At 36.4% G+C, this 16718-nt stretch overlaps 1 protein-coding gene across 3 annotated transcripts in view; it reads right to left on the bottom strand.

The window, feature by feature from the left end:
- CA10 (carbonic anhydrase 10) overlaps positions 1 to 16718 on the bottom strand; it is a 658053-nt gene that overhangs the window by 540734 nt on the left and 100601 nt on the right. For all 3 annotated transcript variants that reach the window (XM_067020655.1, XM_059047231.2, XM_067020656.1), the window contains one exon: positions 4279 to 4353. In XM_067020655.1, coding sequence (XP_066876756.1) covers positions 4279 to 4353 — 75 coding nt within the window. The remainder of the gene's footprint in view (positions 1 to 4278; positions 4354 to 16718) is intronic.

Here is a 16718-nt window from a genome sequence, read left to right as displayed (position 1 = left end):
TTCTTTACACCTTTAGTTGTATATCTTTTATGCTAGTCTTCTGGTCTTTTTCATCAGTAGCTGCACTGTAAATATGTGTAATTTTTTCATGTCCATGGCCATTTCGCTCATAGCTGGCTTTTAAAAATTTACATTTGATTGTGTCACTCCAGAGCTTAAAAATGTCTTATAATCCCTCTATTTAATAAACAAAACAAAACAACAACAACAAAAAAAAACTGTGCCTAAGCTCTTGAACATGGAACACAAAGAACTTAACAGCATGGCCCCTGATGACCTTGCTGGTCTCCTCATTCATCACATCTTATTGTGTACCCTGCCTTTTAGAGACTCAGAGGTACCCAGCACTCCCCAAACCCACAGTGAATTTTCACTCCTCTTTGCCAGTGCTGTTTATCCTGATAATCCTCACATTCTTCTCCTTATCCACTTTGGATAATCCTGAAGATTGTCAAGACCCAAGACTTCCTTCCTTCCTTCTCCTCTGTACTGAGAAATGTGACTCTTGAAGAATTCTTTGGTCTGCAAATAACAGAAAGCCTGACTCAAAGTGGCTCCAACAACAAGATGTTTTTTTATCTCAAGAAAAAAAAATTCTGAGGTAGTTCCATGGTTAATTCAATACTCAAGTGGCTCATAAAAGATCTTGGTTCTTTCCAACTTTCTGTTCTGCCATCTTTAGTGTGGCTTTTGTTCCCAAGTGTTTTCAGTGGACTCCTCTCACAAGCAATGGAGAGAACTATTTATCATATGTTCATATCTCTGTTAGTGTATTAGGGTGTTCCAGAGAAACAGAACCAATAGAATGTGTGTGTTTGTGTGGGGAGGGGGGGGTCTACAAAGAGAGAAATTTATTTTAAGGAATTGGCTCACATGATTATGGAGACTGACAAATCTGAAATTTTCAAGGTAGGCCAGCAGCCTGGAGGCCCAATTGATGTTGCAGCTGAAGGCCAAAAGCTTCTGGAAACACAAGTTCCCTCAGCTTTTTTCTCTTAAGGCCCACAACTGATTGGATGAGGCCCACTGACATTGTGGAGAGTAATCTGCTTTACTCAGAGTCTATCAGTATAAGTGCTAATCTCATTTTAAAAATATCTTCACAGAAACATCTAAAATAATGTTTGATCAAATATCTGGGTACTGTGGGTCAGCCAAGTTGATACATAAAAGTATCCATCATGATGTCTAAATCAATCACTGTCAAAAAAAGAGGCTGAAATCACCATGGTTTAGATATTAGCCAAGAGTAACCTTCTGGGGCTGGGAAGGTCTCCTTCCCTGAGCACATGACTATGTGGAGGTAAACACCCAAATAAAATTGGTGCTCTGTATGTAAGGCAGATGGTATTTATGGGTGATGCTGGATGAAGATACAGATTTAAGCAACAAAATCTGTTAAACACCAGGCAGGCTGAATCCCAATGCTTTATCGCCTGCTTTATATGTCTTATAAACCCTATTAGAGTCCTTATACTAATCATGGGTTTATGGCTTTATTTCCTCTTTAGACTGTGGGTTTATCCTTGTATAAGACCTATGTATCAGTTAGCTCTTTATCAACAGTCCCACACATGTGCTCAGTATCAGGTGGCTACTTCTTAAGTACTATTGAACTGATCAAATTGGGCTATTCTGATGCTAAATCAACCTTGTGTTTGCCATTGCTGTAGAAATCATGTATTTTTATCTACTACAAGTTTTGTTAAGGTAACAGATTCACAACTATTACATCAACTGATAATTATTTCTGGACGCTCTAGTAAAAGCTCATGGGACTTGTCCAAATAATCTAGTCATAAGAGATTCTCTTCTCTTTTACACATTGATAATCTGAAAAAAATCCCAGGGCAAAGTAAAGAACATTCTTAACCTTATATTCAGTAATGATGAGAGAAAAAGAGACCATTGGCCTAAGCACCAATTCAGATAAAGTGGGTCATCTGGAGTCTCTCAGATGTTAGAGCCTAATTTGTGAATTACTTAATTCACAAATTCTCATGACTCTTATCTTTTTAAAGAGATTTGAATTCCCGAAAATTTAGGAAGTGATATCATCAGATACCAGTCTTCTTTACCAAGAAGCCAAATAATTTTGGTATTGTTAAATCTAGAGAATGAAGTTTCCTCTCCAGTGGTCACTGTATGGAGACACTTTGAGCTTACAAATTCAAGGAACATTTACTAAGCACCTTCCATGTTCTAGCATCATGAGAGACCCTCCCTCACTTGCATGATTACATTTTTCAATTTACAGTTCTCTTCCTTTCTCAAACAGAGAAGTATCAAATATACAGTTATGTTGTTATGATAAAATAATGATAGTAATACTAACAGCATTACAGTTATTGACTCACACGCTGCACCAGACACTTTACCTACATTATGTAATTTAATCTTTGTGAGGATTATTTGGTCCTTATCTTCATTCTAACAGATGAAGAACCTGGGGGAATGAGAGTTGGTAGGTGACTTGCTGACAGTTCTACAATAAGGAAGCCATAGAGTCCAGACTCAGCTCCAGGTCTGTCCAACTCCAGAGTTCATGCTCATAACTCCATACCTTACTGGTTCCCATATAGACGGTTTTATACATATTACCTCATTTAAAACTTGAAATGAGGGAATCTTAAATTCTTTTAAATCAACACATAAAGGAAAGATAAAACTTCTTTCCTGTGGTTGTCTTAGAAGCAACAACAAACTCAAAATAGGGACTTAAGTACATGTAAAGGAAGAATGTGTCAACAGAGGGGAAAAAGTCAAAAAACTATGGGGCAGAAAAGCAAAATTTTCCAGAACTTATTCAGTATTATCCATGAGCATTTCAGTCACTATGGAGACTATTACTAGTTTAGCAAGATTTATAATCTGGTAGAATGCCCTTTGTTGCTCTAATTTAATAATCACAAAGCATAAAAATATTATAAATGTAATTTCTGGGATGTCTTGAATATGAGAAGATACCTCAGGAAAAAAATACACAATCTTTCTATCAATTGGAGAGAGAGGCCCCCAACTGTAAGTATAAAATGTCATATATCTATATCATACCATATGAACACATCTGTGTCAATTAAATTATTATAAGACTATTATTAGAAACTTGATCATTTCTGGGTGAATTAATCAAGCCCAGTTTCTATGCCTACTGGGCCAAGAAACAAATGTACCATAGTAAATTTATCAAGTTAATAATACCAACTTATGAAACTATTAGGCAGTGAACTGGCTTTTCCCTGGGTCATACACTCTCCCTCACCATGCCTGTTTTCCTCTTATTGAAAAGCTTCAAAGGTACGTATTTATGTCCCACAATACAGATGAGAAAAGTGATGCTCAAAGAAGTTTTGCAACTTGCTTAGCTCTGCACAGCTGATATAATGAACTATACAGAAGAACAGGAAAAGAAGACATAGCATCCAAGAATGAACCAATTGACCTGGGGGCACCACTCTTCCCACCTGCCACTAACTACAAAGACCTCAACTGACACTTGATCTCTGTTTTCAGTGCCTGAGTTGGAATCCCACATTGACTCCTTTTGAGAGCTTTATCTCTTACCCTCTCACATATAAGCAATTAAAAATACATTGAAATATCTCACCTGCCTTCCCTTCCATCCTTCTCTTTAACATTCATGCTCTTTCTCTTGCCTCTTTCCCTACAGTCTTGAAGCAGCAGAAGACTGAGGACTATAATTAGGATAATAGTAGTGGGGGAAGACAACGACACTCCACCTTGCCTCCAAACTAAAGTTATGATATGTTTCTGGCTTTAGCCTGTCTTCAGTTCTCTCCTCCCATGCTGAAAGCATCCACTTTACCTATGACTTTTTGCCTGGTATTTGGCCCAATCTGCTAAGTCCTGACCATGAATACTACTGAAGTGACATCAGAGACAGTGTGCATCCCAGCGAGCCTCATTGCTAGTTTCCAGGCTTCCTGTTTCATTAACATTAAAAAATCACTCTTTCTCAACCAAACTTTAGCATACAGAACCTCAACCCCGACTCTTGCATTGCCCTCTCCCTGACACAGCCACCTGTAGATGGAAGGATGATAAGATGTAAGCTCAGATGGAAAAACGTAATCTTGGTTAAATTACCACTCACTTAATAAACTTTCTCTTGATGGAGGACTCATCTAACACATAAGTCAGACTATGATTCCTTTTGCAATACATTCCATGCCATGTAGCAAATGCAAAATTCTGGAAATAATACTACATTTCACTCAAATTATTTTCTTAAAAATAAAGTAATAAATGTGCATTTACCTGGGACAAAGCTTCCCTGGACCACCTCCTTGTATGCCCACCAGCCTTCATGGATTTTTGGTGAATTCTGTTGAGCTAAAGCAAAAACAAAAGAGAAAACAGACTAAGATGAAAGCAGAGAAGTATTGTGACCATGTTGTCCAAGAAAGAAGACTGACTATAAATAAAATAATTCTTTTCTACCCATAAGTCATACTACAAACTGCAACAGCAGCCTACCACCTCATTATTTTCAAATTGATTATTAACCTGTAAATATACTGTCATAAAGTTTTATAAAAATCACTCAGGATATTTCTACTGATGAGAAATAGTAAGTATGTATTTAAGCCTATTTGAATTGCCCTGTCACTTATCTCTACCTCTCTCTCATCTCTTTTCTTTACCTCTCCCTACACACACATACACACACACACATCCATATAAGGAAGACATATCAGTCTGACTGAAGCATCAATTCAAGAAACATCATTTAAAAGGAAGAAGGAAAAAGAAGCCCATGGATAGTTCAGTATTGCAACTGACAAAAGTATCACTGAAAGCCTCTGTTCCATGAAGAGAGTTGCAAAACGTTTTGCTCTCTCTTCATCTCCAATCGTTGTTTCTTCAGCTACCCCGTCCATTCAGATGTGGAATTATTTAAGATTTTAGCAGGCAGCAAGACAATTAGACCATCTGAATCAAGTCTATTATAATGATGGAACTGTAGAATTTTCATTAGCTTTCTTTAACATGCATTGTGAATGATCCAGATTCACCCTGCAAAAATCACTCAGCCTAAGCAGAGCCCACTTGATGCCCATCAATTACAAAATATAGGCTAGAACTGAATACACGCTACAATTGAAGAAAATAACGGCATTTTACATAATATGTTTTCAAATTCCCAGTCTGGCTACCTACTGCTTGGCAATTTGGAAACACAGGGCAGCACATTTAAAAGGCACCTCATGGGCTCCCCTGGTGGCACAGTGGTTGAGAATCCGCCTGCCGATGCAGGGGACACGGGTTCGTGCCCCGGTCTGGGAAGATCCCACATGCCGCGGAGCGGCTGGGCCCGTGAGCCACGGCAGCTGAGCCTGCGCGTCTGGAGCCTGTGCTCCACAACGGGAGAGGCCACAACAGTGAGAGGCCCGCGTACCACCACCAAAAAAAAAAAAAAAAAAAAAAAAAGGCACCTCATTTAAAGTTCTGCTATACTACTACAGTAGTTTATCTGAGCTAGAGCACCAAGAGAAGTACTGCATTTCTATTTTAACGTCTCCCAGCCAGATCGTCAATAATCATCTTGTTGTTGTTTACATCTGATTTCCAGTGGGTGGAGAGCTGACTGAGAATTTCTCAGAGCAAACGGGTGAACAGAAATCAACCTCAGTTTCCACGGTGTTCTCTGCTTCTCTTTGCCTGTGGATTTGGATTTCCTTACCTGATGCGCAACCAGCCCCTGGGAAAAATCCAGCTGTCTAATCAAAAAAATTATGTTGACAATAAATACTGTCATCACTGTCAGATGAGGAAATACACAAAGCAAAGGCCCTCCTTTTGATAGTAAGGAAAAACTATTTCAATTTTATACTCCTTTTTGTTGTTGTGGGAGTTCCAACCACAGAAGATGGGTATAACCTAGAATCACCTTACACACTGGGCCAGACCCAAGCAAGCTGATATCAAAACTTGCATTGGGAAATAAAGAAAGGAAAAAATGGTGGTGGAGCAGCATATATTACTTTCATTCAAAAGACTTAGAATGAGATCATGGTTAAAAGGCTCAAAGGTAGCTGGAGCTGAAAATCAACAGAATGAAAGTCACTAACTTGCTGATTCCAAGCCTGGTATTCAAGAATCTCTGCAATTTGGATTTGCCACGAATTCTGATCTCATAATCTTCACAAAATTCCTGTTCACCTGCTTTTCCCAAGGAGACCACGTTTATTGCTCTCTCCACACCTTTGTTCTACTCTTCTTTTTCTGGAATTCCATCTTTATCTACTTATTGACTAGCCTTACTCAATTCTCAAAGCCTTACAAGTTCTCACTCCTTTCAGTAAATTTCTCCTATCATTCTACCTCCACTGTAACCCCTCCTCTCCCTAAATTTCAGGACTTTAGTGTCCATTAATTATTTGTCACTTGAAACATTTATTGAGGTCCTGTGATTGTCAGGTAGTGTTCTAAGAATCAAGAATACAAAGTTGCTATTTTCCAAGAACTTACATTCTACTGGAAGGAGACACAAAAAAGCAAAAAAAAAAAACCAAACAAAAAAAACCACAAAAAACTGAATTAAACTATAAGAAGAATAAACCCTGAGAAAACAATAATTCAAAAGAGTCATGTATCACAATGTTTATTGCAGCACTATTTACAATAGCCAGGACATGGAAGCAACCTAAGTGTCCATTACAAATGAATGGAAAAAGAATAAGAGACACATATAAACAATGGAATATTACTTGCCATAAAAAGAAATGAAATTGAGTTACCTGTAGTGAGGTGCAGGGAGCTAGAGTCTGTCATACAGAGTGAAGTAAGTCAGAAAGAGAAAAACAAATACCACATGCTAACACATATATATGGAATCTTAAAAAAAAAAAGTTTCTGAAGAACCTAGGGGTAAGACAGGGATAAAGACGCAGACATGGAGAATGGACTTGAGGACATGGGGAGGGGGAAGTGTAAGCTGGAACAAAGTGAGACAGTGACATTGACATATATACACTACCAAATAGCTAGTGGGAAGCAGCCGCATAGCATAGGGGGTTAAGTTCGGTACTTTGTGACGGTGAGATAGGGAAGGTGAGAGGGAGATACAAGAGGGAGGGGATATGGGGATATATGTAGACATATAGCTGATTCACTTTGTTATACAGCAGAAACTAACACAACATTGTAAAGCAATTATACTCCAATAAAGATGTTAAAAAATTAATAGTAATAGGAGATACTGTACAGCAGAAATTAACACAACATTGTAAATCAGCTATACTTTAATAAAAATATTTTTAAAATAAATTTTTTTAAAAAGGAGAATATTAGATAGACAGGGGATGGAAAAAGATATTCCATGCAAATGGAAATCAAAAGAAAGCTGGAGTACCAATACTCATATCAGATAAAATAGACTTTAAAAGAAAGAATGTTACAAGAGACAAGGAAGGACACTGCATAATGATCAAGGGGTTGATCCAAGAAGAGGATATAACAATTATAAATATATATGCACCCAACATAGGAGCACCTCAACACACAAGGCAAATGCTAACAGCTATAAAAGGGGAAATCAACAGTAACACAGTAATAGCGGGGGATGTTAACATCTCACTTATACCAATGGACAGATAAGCCAGACAGAAAATTAATAAGGAAACACAAGCTTTAAATGACACAATAGAACTGATAGATTTAATTGATATTTATAACACATTCCATCCAAAAATAGCAGATTACACTTTCTACTCAAATGCACATGGAACATTCTCCAGGAAAGGACACATCTTGGGTCAAAAATCAAGCCTTGGTGAATTTAAGAAAATTGAAATCATATCAAGCATTTTTTCTGACCACAACATTATGAGATTAGAAATAAATTATAGGGAAAATAACATAAAAAACACAAACACATGGAGGCTAAACATTATATTACTAAATAACCAAGAGATCACTGAAGAAATCAAAGAGGAAATCAAGAAACACCTAGCTAGAGACAAATGGCAACAAAAACACGATGGTCCAAAACCTAGGGGATGCAGCAAAAGCAGTTCTAAGAGGGTAGTTTATAGCAATACAATCCTACTTCAAGAAACAAGAAATATCTCAAATAAACAAACTAACCTTACACCTAGAGCAACTACAGAAAGAACAAACAAAACCCAAAGTTAGTAGAAGGAAAAAAATCATTAGGATCAGAGCAAAAATAAATGAAATAGAAACAAAGAAAACAATAGCAAAGAGCAATAAAACTAAAAGCTGGTTCTTTGAGAAGATAACAAAATTCATAAACCTATAGCCAGATTCACCAAGAAAAAGAGAAAGAGGACTCAAATCAATAAAATTAAAAGTGAAAAGGCAGAAGGCACAAAGGACACCACAGAAATACAAAGCATCATAAGCAACTCTATGCCAATAAAAGGGACAATCTGGAAGAAATAGACAAATTCATAAAAAGGTAAAACCTCTCAAGACTGAACCAGGAAGAAATAGAAAATATGAAGAGACCAAACACAAATAATGAAATTGAAACTGTGATTAAAAATCTTCCAACAAACAAAAGTCCAGGACCAGATGGCTTCACAGCAGAATTCTATCAAATATTTAGAGAAGAGCTGACACCCATCTTTCTCAAACTCTTCCAAAAAACTGCAGAAAGGAACATTCCCAAAATCATTCTATAAGGCCACAATCAGCCTGATACCAAAAACAGACAAAGATGTCACAAAAAAAGAAAACTACAGGCCAATATCACGGATGAACATAGATGCAAAAATGCTCAACAAAATACTAGCAAACAGAATCAAATAACATACTAAGGACCATACACCATGATCAAGTGGGAATTATCCCACGGATGCAAGGATCCTTCAATATACACAAATCAATCAATGAAATACACCATAATAACAAATTGAAGAATAAAAATCATATGATCATCTCAATAGATGCAGAAAAAGCTTTGAAAAAATTCAACACCCTTTTATGATAAAAACTCTCCAGAAAGTGGGCATAGAGGGAGCCTACCTCAACATAAGAAAGGCCATATATGACAAACCCACAGCAAACATCATTCTCAATGATGAAAAACTGAAAGCATTTCCTCTAAGATCAGGAACAATAAAAGGATAGCCACTCTCACAACTATTATTCAACGTAGTTTAGGAAGTCCTAGCTATGGCAATCAGAGAAGAAAAAGAAATAAAAGGAATCCAAATTGGAAAAGAAGAAGTAAAACTGTCACTGCAGATGACATAATACTATATACACATAGATAATCCTAAAGATGCCACCAGAAAACTAGTAAAGCTAATCAATGAATTTAGGAAATTTGCAGGATACAAACTTGATGAATAGAAATCTCTTGCATGCCTGTACACTAACAAAAGATCAGAAAGAGAAATTAAGGGAAAAATCCCATTTATCATTATAACAAAAGGAATAAAATACCTAGGAATAAACCTACCCAAGGAGGTAAAAAAGAAAAACTGTACTGAGAAAACTATAAGACACTGATGAAAGGAATTAAAGATGATACAAACAGATGGAGAGATATACCATGTCCCTGGATTAGAAGAATCAAAATTGTGAAAATGACTATACTACCGAAAGCAATCTACAGATTCAAAGCAATCCGTATCAAACTACCAATGGCTTTTTTCACAAAACTAGAACAAAAACTTTCACAATTTGTATGGAAACACAAATGACTCTGAATAGCCACAGCAATCTTGAGAAAGAAAAATGGAGCTGGAGGAATCAGGCTCCCTGACTTTAGACTATACTACAAAGCTACAGTAATCAAAACAGTATGGTACTGGCACAAAAACAGAAATAGAGATCAATGAAACAGGATAGAAAGCCCAGAGAAAAACCCACACACATATGGTCACCTTATTTTTGGTAAAGGAGGCAAGAATATACAATGGAGAAAAGACAGCCTCTTTAATAATTGGTGCTGGGAAAACTGAACAGCTACATGTAAAAGAATTAAATTAGAACACTCCCTAACACCATAAACTAAAATAAACTCAAAATGGATTAAAGACCTAAATGTAAGGCCAGACACTACAAAACTCTTAGAGGAAAACTTAGGCAGAACACTCTATGACATAAATCACAGAAAGATCCTTTTTGACCCACCTCCTAGAGAAGTGGAAATCAAAACGAAAATAAACAAATGGGACCTAATGAAACTTAAAAGCATTTGCACAGCAAAGGAAACCATAAACAAGATGAAAAGACAACCCTCAGAATGGCAGAAATATTTGCAAATGAAGCAACTGACAAAGGATTAATCTCCAAAATATAGAAGCAGCTCATGCAGCTTTATATTAAAAAACAAACAACCCAATCCAAAAATGGGCAGAAGACCTAAATAGACATTTCTCCAAAGAAGATATACAGATTGCTAACAAACACATGAAATGATGCTCAACATCACTAATCATTAGAGAAATGCTACTCAAAACTACAATGAAGTATCAGTTCACAGTGGTCAGAAAGGCCATCATCAAAATATCTATAAAGAAAAAATGCTGGAGAGGGTGTGGACAAAAGGGAACCCTCTTGCACTTTTGGTGGGAAGTAAATTGATACAGCCACTATGGAGAACGGTATGGAGGTTCCTTATAAAACTAAAAATAGAACTACCATATGACCCAGCAATCCCACTACTGGGCATACACCCTGAGAAATCCATAATTCAAAGCGTCATGTACCACAATGTCCATTGCAGCACTATTTACAATATCCAGCACATGGAAGCAACTTAAGTGTCTATTGACAGATGAATGGATAAAGAAGATGTGGCACATATGTACGGTGGAATGTTATTCAGCCAGAAAAAATGAAATTGAGTTATTTGTAGTGAGGTGTATGGACTTGAGTCTGTCATACAGAGTGAAGTAAGTCAGAAAGAAAAAAACAAATACCATATGCTAACACATATATATGTAATCTAAAAAAAAAAAAAAAATTGTTTCAAAAGAACCTCAGGGCAGGACAGGAATAAAGACTCAGACATAGAGAATGGACTTGAGGACACGGGGATGGGGAATAGTAAGCTGGGACGAAGTGAGAGAGTGATATTGACATACATACATCACCAAGTGTAAAATAGACAGCTAGTGGGAAGCAGCTGCATAGCACACAGAGACCAGCTTGGTGCTTTGTGACCACCTAGAGTGGTAGGATATGGAGGGTGAGAGGGAGACGCAAGAGGGAGATGATATGGGATATACGTACACTATAGCTGATCCACTTTGTTATACAGCAGAAGCTAACACACAATGTAAGCAATTATATTCCAATACAGGTGTTTTTAAAAAATGGATTAAAGACCTATTAAAGACCTAAATCTAAGACAGGACATTATAAAACTCTTAGAGGAAAACATAGGAAGAACACCCTTTGACATCAATCACAGCAAGATCCTTTTTGACCCACCTCCTAGAGTAATGGAAATAAAAACAAAAATAAACAAATGGGACCTAATGAAACTTAAAAGCTTTTGCACAGCAAAGGAAACTATAAAAAAAATGAAAATACAACCCTCAGATGAGAAAAAATATTTGCAAATGAATCAATGGACAAAGGAATAATCTCTAAAATGTATAAACAGCTCATGCAGTTCAATATTAATAAAACAAACAACCCAATCCAAAAATGGGGAGAATCCCTAAATATCTCCAAAGAAGACATACAGATGGTCAAGAGACACATGAAAAGCTGCTCAACTTCACTAATTATTAGAGAAATGCAATTCAAAACTACAATGAGGTATCACCTCACACCAGTTAGAATGGGCATCATCAGAAAATCTACAAACAACAAATCCTGGAGAGGGTGTGGAGAAAAGGGAAACCTCTTACACTGTTGGTGGGAATATAAATTGATACAGCCACTATGGAGAGCAGTACAGATGTTCCTTACATAACTAAAAATAGAATTACCATATGACCCAGCAATCTCACTACTGGACATATACCCAAGAAAACCATAATTCAAAAAGACACATGCACCCCAATGTTTATTGCAGTACTATTTACAATAGGAAGGTCATGGGAAGCGACCTAAATGCCCATCGACAGATCAATGGATAAAGAAGATGTGGTACACATATACATTGGGATACTACTCAGACATAAAAAGGAACGAAATTGGGTCGTTTGTAGAGATGTGGATGGACCTAGAGACACACAGAGTGAAGTTAGTCAGAAAGAGGAAAACAAATATTGTATATGAACGATTTGCAAGGCAGAAGTAGAAACACAAATGTAGAGAACAAACGTATGGACACCAAGGGGGGAAAGTGGGGGTAGTGGTGGTGGTGGTGGTGGGATGAATTGGGAGATTGGGATTGACATATATACACTAACATGTATAAAATAAATCATAAGAACCTGCTGTATAAAATAAATAAAATTAAATTTAAAAAACAACATGAAGTAGTAGGTTGTTTAGGCTTTGTATTCCTGGAATTGATCTAATCATTTAGATCATAGAAATGACTAAATCATAATAATAACAATAATTTTTAAAAAGATAGAGCAACATATTTTGCAGTATAATTAAATAAGTTGAGGTAATATAGAATGACTTGAAAGACACATTAGGTTATGTAACAGTGATGGCTTTTCAGATTTTTGACACTCAATCTGAGATTTAAGTGACAAAGAAGATCTGACCTCAAGAAAATCAGCAGCTGTAGTATTTCCGGGTGGATTAAAATATCCTAAGAAGTCAGGCAGGAGTGGCTTTTCCCAGAAACATAAATGTGGCCATTATGGGTTAACTATAATGGATGTATGGGGAGAAAGGGTCGAGATGAGGCCTGATGATTTAGGTAGTAGTCCAGGAGAATAATGATGGTGGCTTCAACTAGCATAGTGTTGGTGAAAATAGAAGTAGATGGACCCTATGTATATATATTGTATAAAATATACACATATTTTATTTCTCTGTATATTTCAGGAGAAGAGTGAATAGGACTAGCTGATGAGTTGAATGAGGGAAGTTAAAGAACATAAATCAAGGATAACTTCCACCTTTTTTGGCCTGAGTGACTAGATGTTGATAGATATTGAGATAACAAGAGATACTAGGGGAAGAGTAGCTTTGAAACGTGAAGTAAAGATCTCCATTTGAGAAGGCTAGTAAGCAATTATGGGGAGTTGTTAAGTAGGCAGTTGGATATAAAAGGAGTTCTGAGGAGAGGTCGAGAGGAGATATACATTTATGACTCTTTGACATATAAATGATATTTAAAACCATGAGTTTAGAAGAGGTCACCAAGAAGAAAGTGAAAATACGTAGAGGGACAAAAGGGACACAGAATTGAGCTCTGGAATGTTCAATATTTAGAGGTTAAACAAAGGAGGGAAATCCAAAATGAGATTAAGAGGAAGAGGCCACTAAAGTAGGACAAAACAAAGAAACAGGAGAGAAAATAGTGGTCTTGTGCCATTCCTTATTTTATTTCCTCTCTCTCTCTCTCTCTCTCTCTCTCTCTCTCTCTCTCTCTCTCTCTCTCTCTCTCTCTCCTTATTTTATAAGTTTTAGATTTATAGAAATGTTACAAAGATAGTACAGAGTTCCAATATACATCCCATACCTATCTCCTTTATTACTAACATGCTTCATTACTTCATTTGCCAAAATTAATGATGCAGTATTGACACATTATTACTACCTAAAGTCCATGCTTTATTCAGATTTCCTATTTTTTAACCCACTGTCCTTTTTCTCTTCCAGGATACCATCCAGGATCCCACATTACATTTAGTTTTCATGTCTCAGTCTTCTCATGGCTACAACAATTTCTTCATATATTTTAAATTTGTAATTTCCTTATAGCCCTGTCTCTCTAACTAAACTAAAACTATCTCAAGCGTAAATGTTGTGCCTTGTCTACTATAATGCACCTCATATAATAGGTGCATTGGGCACAGTATTTAATGAATATTTGCTTAATAAACCTAGGAAGGGAGAAAGACATGTAAAGCACCATTTAGAAATGCTATTCACAAGTTTTATAGGAATACCCATCTTAAGACTCCTCTCCACTTTTTCCCTAAAATAAGTAGTTCCTAGACTTTAAGAACCATATAACTAAAATAATAACAATAGTAGAACACAAAAGAAAGGGGATAAAAAGATCAGCTCTAATCTCTGTAACTGTAATAGTGTAGCTATAATCTTGTTTTCTGCTTCTTTCACCAAATATTATGTCATGGGTTGTTTTCTCCATTCTTATATTTAATGTGCATAAAATGGTCCTTTTAGTAAATATGCCATAATTTCCCCATTATTCCCTGCCTATTGGCCATTTGGTTGTTTGAATACTGCAATTAACTTTTCAATTCCAGAGCATACCCTGCTCTCCCTCTTTCATAATCTTTCTTTAGCACGTATACCAGAAAAAGGGTCAAAGAACAAGGCAAAAGTGTATTTAACTTACTTCATAAAAAAAAAGTATAGCAGTTTGCATTGCCATAGTAATGTAAGTGATTATTTTTTAAAGGAAAATATTGGGGTAACCTCAGGCAAATAATGATAAAATAATGCTAATCCATTTAAAAATAATTTTGACTTCTAACAAATAGGCAGTTAATCAAGAAGCATTGTAGTTCTCTCTAATGAATGATTCTCTTCTGTCACAAATTCGTGAAATGAATGTTTCAACAAAGTGAGGACACATTTTGTATGTCACTTTTTTACTATTATTTATCATCTTGGAATCAGGTATAGATGCTTTTTCCATAAATATTATAGATCAATTTGGTAGTAAAGTCTATTCATGTTTTAAAAGATGCATGAAATTTCAGACCCCAAAAGTTCAAGTCCATGTCCAGATTCACCTGGCCTCCCACAAGTCATAGCAATAAGGAAAATGTATGTGTTATACTCAGAATATGAAAATGGTATTAACATAATAAATCAATTTTTAAACCACAGTTGATAAAAAATTGGTAATTTCTAAAATCAAGGAGTTAGTCAATTGTGGGATTAATCTCACTTCACATATAACTTGCAATCACAACTAATAGCTTTGAATGAGACTAAAATTTCCTCATATCTCTTTTAAGCTTGAACTCAGCAAGGCTAAGTCAAATGAAATGAAAGGAAACAAGAAGAATTATTGGTGTCTTTTGAGAGGCAGTGAAGTAATGGAAAATACACAGCAACCTGTAATTAAATCCTAAATTTATTACTGAATTTTGTGTCACTTTGAGCAAATAATTTCATCTTTTCAAATGCTCAACCCAACCCCCTCCCCCAAGAAACCACCTCAGTGTCCTTACCTGAAAATTGATAATAATTACCTTGAAGGGCTGTCAGAAGGACAGTCAATTATAAGACAATACTTTGTGCTCGATATATAACATTTACTACTTTTATTATTTGATGTTAGTGGTGGTGGTATGGGGCAGGGGGGAGGGGCAGTGCAACCAAATGGCAGAAAGGGAATCTGGCAGAGGACAAAAAGTAGAAAATTGCTCAGAAAAAGAAACCGGGAAGTTATGGTATAAGTTTACTTGAATCTGGTTGAAATTTTTAAAATATTGACGGCCTGAAAAAACATGATATGCACACTCCATCCTCCAGATTCTGAGCCAACTCATGGAAAGAAAAAGATAGCCCTGCCTGACCAAGGGAGAGTTCAAAAGCCCCTGATGACACTAATGACATTTTCAAGTCAAAGTATAGTCACCAAGGAACCTGTGAAAACAGGACATGAGACTTGAAGCAGGAAAACAGCTGATTCAGGGAACTCATACAGGTAACCTGTGCTATTTGCTGTGACAAAGCCCAATGCCCAATGGGGCTGCAGGGAAAGGAGACAAAATGACCCATTGGAATCAGCATGGTGGGAAATAAGACCATATGCAACTCTTAGGAAAAGGCCAGGTGGTTTTATTAATTTACTTTTTTCATATACCATCAGCTCAACATCTATTTCTCCTTTCAAATTCTGATCTATTCAGTATTTGCTTATCATGCACTATATGACAGGTGCTGTCACATACTTTATAAGTGGTAGAGCCAGTGAATTTTGAGGATATCTGAGTTGTGCAGATGACCCAAACTAGAATTCCATTATTTAAGTAACAAAGACAAAAGAAAAGTTTGAAACTTGAATTATCTGGAGAGTTGTAGCTGGAAAGAATTGCTCATTCTACCTATCTCAGCTACTATTTCAGTAAAGATAATTCAAAAATTTATATTCCTCACCTGGATATTTCATTCTAGTTCTATCCAACCTTTCTAGCAGCCCACTAGATAAGGTATAGCTTCATGATCACAACAATTGTCTTTTGCCCCTGTGACAAAGACAGTGCTAATAATTCACTTTCCTCTTCTTCCTTAACAAGAGAAGCCTTGGTTTTTAGTAAGGCACATTGACTTCTCAGAATAAAGACTACATTTTCCTACCTCTCTTGTAGCTAGGTGTGGACATGTGATTAAGTTCTGGCCAATGAGATGTTAACGTGTAGGACCAAGAAATGTTACAGGGAAATGCCATGCCTCTTCTGATCTCTTCCAGGATGCTAGAATGTGGATAAGATAGCAAGAGCTCAAGTAGTCATCCTAAACTATGAAGCAAAAACCTCATTTCTAATAACAAGCTAGATGGAGCTGGAATGCCTACATTTAGAAGAGAGAAATAAACCTTCTTTGGTATTTTCTGTTACTGCTGACACTAATCCATATACTGATACACACTCACC

This window comes from Kogia breviceps, chromosome 19 (genome assembly GCF_026419965.1).
Source record: "Kogia breviceps isolate mKogBre1 chromosome 19, mKogBre1 haplotype 1, whole genome shotgun sequence".
NCBI classification, from domain to species: domain Eukaryota; kingdom Metazoa; phylum Chordata; class Mammalia; order Artiodactyla; family Physeteridae; genus Kogia; species Kogia breviceps.
Note: the sequence above shows the minus strand (reverse complement) of the source record. Positions and strands in the feature narration are given on the sequence as shown.